The sequence below is a fragment of the Lipotes vexillifer genome, unplaced genomic scaffold, assembly GCF_000442215.2.
Source record: "Lipotes vexillifer unplaced genomic scaffold, Lipotes_vexillifer_v1.1 scaffold335, whole genome shotgun sequence".
In the NCBI taxonomy this organism is placed as follows: domain Eukaryota; kingdom Metazoa; phylum Chordata; class Mammalia; order Artiodactyla; family Lipotidae; genus Lipotes; species Lipotes vexillifer.
This window is the reverse complement of record NW_006781329.1, coordinates 306,658-313,213: the sequence shown is the minus strand read 5'-3', so window position 1 is coordinate 313,213 and position 6,556 is coordinate 306,658. Positions and strand designations below refer to the sequence as shown.

Sequence of the window (6,556 nt, the reverse complement as noted above, 5' to 3'; positions counted from 1 at the left end):
CTTTCCCTCCCAAGGGAGAAGCTGTGAGCAGAATGTTTTCTCCTGATTGCTCCAAGCAGTATCAGATCTTGTCTGGTTATGCAAGTTCTCGTGTGCCATTTTGCTCCCTGTTGGGCTGTTTTTGGATAAGTAGATTCATATCTTTTATCATAAATACTAGTTCTGTTGCATTTTTTGTTCTTTCTTCAAGGACTCCAATTATATGAATGTCATTTGTTCTTTGCCTGTTTTTGTCTCCTATCATTTTCTTTCTTACTCATTTTAGTTCTTTTTTCATCTTATTTTTATTCTCTTGATTATTTGACAGCCTTTATACAACACACTTATGTCTTTGAGTACATTTTACATTGGGCTTCTAGTAATTTTAGTTTTCATCTCTGAGGTAATTGTCTTTTTCTTTCTTTCCTGAGTTCATTCAACTCTTGCTATTTTTTTTCCCTGAGTTTTTTGCCCCCTTCTCTGATTTTAGTTTTTAAGTTTCTTATTCAAGTGACTTATTTTTTTTTCATATCCCTAAGTGTTTCTTTTGAGGATATTTAAGTTTGGGACATTCTTAAAGTTTTCTTCTCCACCTCCACTTTGGAGTAGAGAGAGTTCATTATTAGATGTATAGTTGAATCTCATTTTTGGGGTTTTAATAAGAGTACTAGACTTACTAGGTTTTCTTCTGTTCGTTTTTTGTAGATTTGGGGTGGTTCACAACATTCCTGGTTCAGTGGTTCCCTCTTCTGTCTGTGTAGACTGTGTAGCATGATCTGCTTTTGAGGAGTAGGCAGAGAATAGCTTGTCTCGTTCTGGCTCTTTCTAGCTAGTGTTTCAAAATCCCCATCATTTGGTTTTCTGCAGGATAGGTGAGGTGGTCTCGGTTTTTATCTTCTTCTTCTCTGCATGGATTTGAAACTTCCTCTTTTGATTTTGATCTCCCAGAATTTTGTGGTATTCTGTTTTGTGCTGATGGCTCATTTCTAATTCAGTTTGTTATAGTGGCTTTTTAAGTTTCTTAGTCCTTTACTAGGAAGTTTACTATTATAGTGAGGTAGAATAGGTAAATGTAGTTATTCAGTCAGGTATCTTTAATTGGGAATTTTGGATGTAAATTTTTAAAACATCAACGAATAATGTTTGACTTTGTGTACAGCCTAACCCAAGACATTCTGAAGCCCTACACATTGGGGCATGAGCTTGGCAAGATGGAAAAGAGACATACAAATAATGATTCAAATTTCAGTCCTGCTGATTTCCGTCATAGAAATCATAGAGTCTTAGTGTACTCATCTCCAAAAGAAAAAATATTTCTACTCTGTCCCTGTAGGATTGTGCCTGATACTTATTATACATGACTAGAAGTCATTAATTATTTAGCGTCTTTTAGTTTGCGTTTAACGGCTTTTCATGTAACTTCATGTGTTACTAGGAAAAGTATAAAGTACAGAGAAAGTATAATATTTCTAGGGAAACACAAAACGTGTTTAGGTACAATATGGTAGGTTTCAAAAGGATATTTCAGAATGTCAAAGTAACCATGAGAAGTGATTTTTGTGTATTTTGGTGGAGAGTCCTTTCATTTAGGATGTTAAACTTTTATAGCATTTTTCTTTTTTTTTTTAGTTTATGGAAGAAATGTAGATTTACTATTTACTATAGAAAATTTCTGAAACTGCAAAAGGGGACACAGAAGAAATACTTATAGCATTTTGTGGAATGTTCTATTCTGTATTCTTCCAGGCTTTTTTCGTGTCAATAGAGGTCTAAATTATGTTGTTTTTTACTACTACCTAAGAGTTCCATTTTATGGATACAACATAATGGATATACTAAGTCTGTATTTATTGCTATTTAAACTGTTTTTTGTTTTTTTTGTGTGTGCTATAAACAGTGCCATGATGAGCATTTTCATTTAGTCGGTGTTGCCCATTTGTTTGTTGCCTTTTGATGAATTCCATTAGTGGAGTTAGTGGGTCAAAGGCATGCTTTTTTAAAGGAAAGGAAATTAGTTATTGCTTGGTTTTTAGTTATTTTAAAAAATTAGATAACCTCACCAGTGTATGATGCAGCATGTAACAAGGAATCAGCATTACTCCTGTCAACATCTTCCCCCAATAAAATGACAAATCAAAACTGTGGTACCTACTTTGAGCCTTTTTGTATGTTTGCCACTGATTAGTCTGTAGATTAAAATGGGGGAGGTGTCATGATCTGGCCTCTTAATTTCTGGCTGCATCTGTCTTCTGTAGGCCGCATTAAGAAGGGAGTCATCCATGATCTGTTTTTAAGTTTTCTCATTTGTAAAATTAATGTTAAATCTTAATCTATTAAAGATGTATTTCAAAAATTGGATAATACCTAAAAATGTTTTGTATTTAGGGCAAAGTCAAATATATATCAAAAGAATCTCTTCAAATAAAAAATGTGCTCAGTTTCCTTTTTTTACCTGTGTCTGTAGATTATTAGCGTTACAAGAACATGGTTTTTTATCTGTCAGAGTTTTCTAATAAGGATGGAATAGTCCAGGAACACTGGAATCAGAGTCTTGGAATTTGGCTCTCTGATATATCATTCCTATTTGCTAAGAGCAAGTCACTTGTTTCTTGAGTCTCATTTACAAAATGGGATATCTATGCCTGTGTCCCAAGATTGTAAGGAGCTAATAGATATGTGACTGTGGGTATACTTCGAGAGCTGTAAAACATTATATAAATGCAGGGTGGCATTGCATATTGCACCACTTTATTTAACTAGGAGAGGTGAAATATCATGAAGAATAGAAAAGTATAGGCTTAAATAATGCTAGAAATTGCCAACCTCAGTCAAGTCGTGGCTTCCTAGTTTCTTGATGCTGTTTGTTTGCATGTTTGATCCCATCACAACTTATTAGATGACTCAAAAATTTGAGTACTAATAGATTTTAACTAAATCAATAGTAGTTTTTATATGGGGAAATTTACTTAGTGCTCCAACTTGGGCTTCTACCCTATGAAGAAAAACATATTTCTTCCTTGCACTGAAGGTGAAGAAACTCTCAGATCTAAACCAGCACCCACCCTCATGTCCCTTTGTTCAATATTTGCCTTTTATTGAATGTCTCTGGGCTTTTGTCCATTTTGGATATTCTTCTCTGCCTGAGTTGTTTTCTTTTCCTCTTTTGCCTTGCTAAAAATCCCCGTTGATCCTAAAACTCTTAGTTTACATTTTACTTTCTTTGGACATCTTTATCCTCCCAAAACGAGTGGTTTGACTAATTGAAAAGAGATACGCTTGTCAAGCTCAGATCGCATACTCAGGTATCTCTCTTCCACTACCTAAGTTCCTTAATGGCAAAGTCTGTCTCTCATTCACTCATAATTCTCAGGGACAGGAGTAGTATCTGGTGTCTGCCAGGTACTCTGAAATGTGTTGGAAGGATGGCTGTTGATAAATAAATCTTAATTTATGCATTGCAGCATAACCAGTACTCTCTCTTTTTTTAAATTGGGGTATAGTGTTTTACAATGTTCTGTTAGTTTCTACTGCACAACGAAGTGAAGTAGCGTTCCCTGGGCTATACAGCAGGTTCTCATTAGTTATCTATTTTATACATATTAGTTAGTGTATATATGTCAGTCGCAATCTCCCAATTCATCCCCCCCCTTCCCCCCTTGGTGTCCATACATTTGTTCTCTGCATCTGTGCCTCTATTTCTGCCTTGCAGACAGGTTCATCTGTACCATTTTTCTAGATTCCACATATATGCATTAATGTATGATATTTGTTTTTCTCTTTCTGGCTAACTTCACTCTATTTGACAGTCCCTAGGTCCGTCCACATCTCTACAAGTGACCCAATTTTGTCCCTTTTTATGGCTGAGTAATATTCCATTGTATATATGTACCACATCTTCTTTATCCATTTGTCTGTCAATGGGCATTTAGTTTGCTTCCATGACCTGGCTATTGTAAATAGTGCTGAAGTGAACATTGGGGTGCATGTGTCTCTTTGAGTTATGGTTTTCTCTGGGTATATGCCAGTACTCTTTTAGGTAAGGAAATAACAAGGCCTCTCTGATGAGATGAGACTTGAAGGAATTTCAGAAACAATCCATTTGGATATTTAGGAACCTTAGAGGAGAAGTATGGCTAGAATAAAGTTTGGGAGGAGAAAAGTAGGAAATAAGGTCAGAGAGGTATAAAGCCTTGTAAGCCTTGAGTGATTTTAACCTTTAATCTAAATATGAAGGGGATCCTTTGGGGAATGACATGACCTAATTTACTACCTTCCACAAGGTAAAGGTGCTTTGTTGGGAATGGTCCATAGTGGGTCAAGGGAGAAAGTGTCCATTAAGTGGTGGAGGTAATGAAAAGTTACTAGAATCTGGGTGTATTTTATAAGAACTTTTTGTTTCACCTTTGTTAAAAAATATTTCCTGCCGTGATAGTAATATAGTCTGTTGAATATAATTTTATCTTTTCTTTGAGTTATTCAGAATTTTGTACTGTTGAAGTTTGAGGTATATAAATGCAGAAGATACTTAAAATCTGTGATACAAATTCTTTTCCTGTTATTTGCATGTTTTTCTGTAATCTTGTTATTGGTGATAAACACCTCAATTAATTTAGCAAACAGGGGATCGATTTTCTTGTAATGTTAAATTCTTGAGATGTTAAATTCTAGTTTGTGAATATTTAATCTTTTTTTTTAAAAAATCCTACTTATTAAAATTGTAATCATCTAATGTGGTATCAGTATGAGTACAAGTATTAAGGGAGAATGATAGCAATGTTTTCTGAAGGTCTGTGGCAAAGGAACTGTTTAGAATTGATTCTTAAAGCACTGTGCAATTATTAAACAAAGTAAATTGTAAATTGAATTTTGCATTGAATTGACATTATTAAAACAACTCATGTTGCTTACTTTACATTTTCCAGGAACATCATTTACAGCGAGCTATTTCAGCACAGCAAGTGTTCAGAGAAAAAAAAGAGAGCATGGTCATTCCAGTTCCTGAGGCAGAGAGCAATGTCAACTATTACAATCGCTTGTACAAAGGAGAGTTTAAACAGCCAAAGCAGTTCATTCATATTCAGCGTAAGTTTGTTAATTCATTGTTTTCTGTTTGTAATTTAAATTTATCAACCAGTGAAAAATCCTTTCTTTTTGCCCAAAGAGATTTTAATTTTTCAGTTCGTATGCACTGATTTATAGAAATGTTAAACATGAAAGAATAAAATCCCTCTATGCTTACATCTCAACTTCAAGATCATTTGGAGTGTGAGTTGCATTTGGAACATTTGATAGTTGTGTAGTATAGGATTTTCTATAGCACTTGCACTTTATTATGCAGCTAAAAGGTAGTAGATTACCATACCCAAATAAAAATTTATTTTTCAAGGCCTAGTGGCAATTATGCTGATTAGGGGCAAGTCTTCTAAAATTTTTAGAATTAGATCCTCCACTTCTACCTTCATGTAGTTTTTATGGAATTCTAATTCTGCCTCCTTTGATCCTCTTATTTTTGTCCCCATCATTACTATTTAAATGATCACCATCTCTTGCCTTAAAACTGTTTCACTGATCTCCTGACTGTTCTGTTTACTATCCACCATCTCCTATCCTTACCCTCTTCTAACCTATCTTCTCCACAAGGTCCACTGGCACCAGAGTGGTCTTCCTAAAGTGTCCATCTGATCAAATCATGATGTGGCTTAAAATCCTACTGTTGTTCTTTATTCTACAATAGGAATTTTCAGCTAATTTTGCAGACAGAATGCTGGTGTCTTTTTATCTTGTCTGGCTGTGTTTTAAAAAAAAACAACCTTTAGTAGTTTGTTAAAATAGAGATTCTAGGGCTGTGCTTCAGGCCTGCCTGTATGAGAATCTCTGGTATGCAGCCTGGTAATAAGTGTTTTTAAAAAGTTCTCCAGGTGATTCTGAAACATCTCCAGATTCAAGGCTGACTATAAGATCTACTATTTTTCATTGATTCTAAGATGTGCCTTTGTCATATTTGAAATGAGATTACATCTTAAATTGTTTTTCTCATGGATTAAAGTCTGGTTTGTCTAAAGAGAATTTCTACTTGTTTTTGCCAGGCATCTGGGGACCAACCTGAGACCACCTTAAAGTCTTTACTTATTTGTTTTGTTTTATTTGTTTGTTTTTGGACCACACTGGTAGCTTTAGTTTTATTTGTTTGTTTTTTTAGACCACACAGGTAGGCTGTAGACCTGCTTGGAATTCGGTTCTCAGCGAGAGATTTTTTTCCCCCCTCCTTCCACCTAAGGGCAAGTTGAGAAATATGGTTTCATGCTGTTCCTTTCTACATGGCTGGTTTATTTCTTTATCTTACGCTGAGGCTGTTGCCCTTTGGTAGTATAGCTTTATGCAGGAGTATTCTATTAAATTTATTGATAGACCCCAATATAAAGCTTTTTTTTTCTTTCTTGCAGTACATAAAGTAATGGTGCATCTTATATAGATTTGACAAAATTTAATAATAGTCAGATTCTCTAATTCAAATACAAGGCCCTTTGTGATTTGTTACCTGCTACCCCTTTAACCTCATTTCCTGTTGCTCTTTCCC

At 34.9% G+C, this 6,556-nt stretch overlaps 1 protein-coding gene across 1 annotated transcript in view; it reads left to right on the top strand.

The window, feature by feature from the left end:
- The window catches only part of EPC2 (enhancer of polycomb 2), a 109,634-nt gene that overhangs the window by 38,387 nt on the left and 64,691 nt on the right, over positions 1-6,556 (top strand). Inside the window, exon 2 of the mRNA XM_007454549.1 lies at positions 4,902-5,061. Coding sequence (XP_007454611.1) covers positions 4,902-5,061 — 160 coding nt within the window. The remainder of the gene's footprint in view (positions 1-4,901; positions 5,062-6,556) is intronic.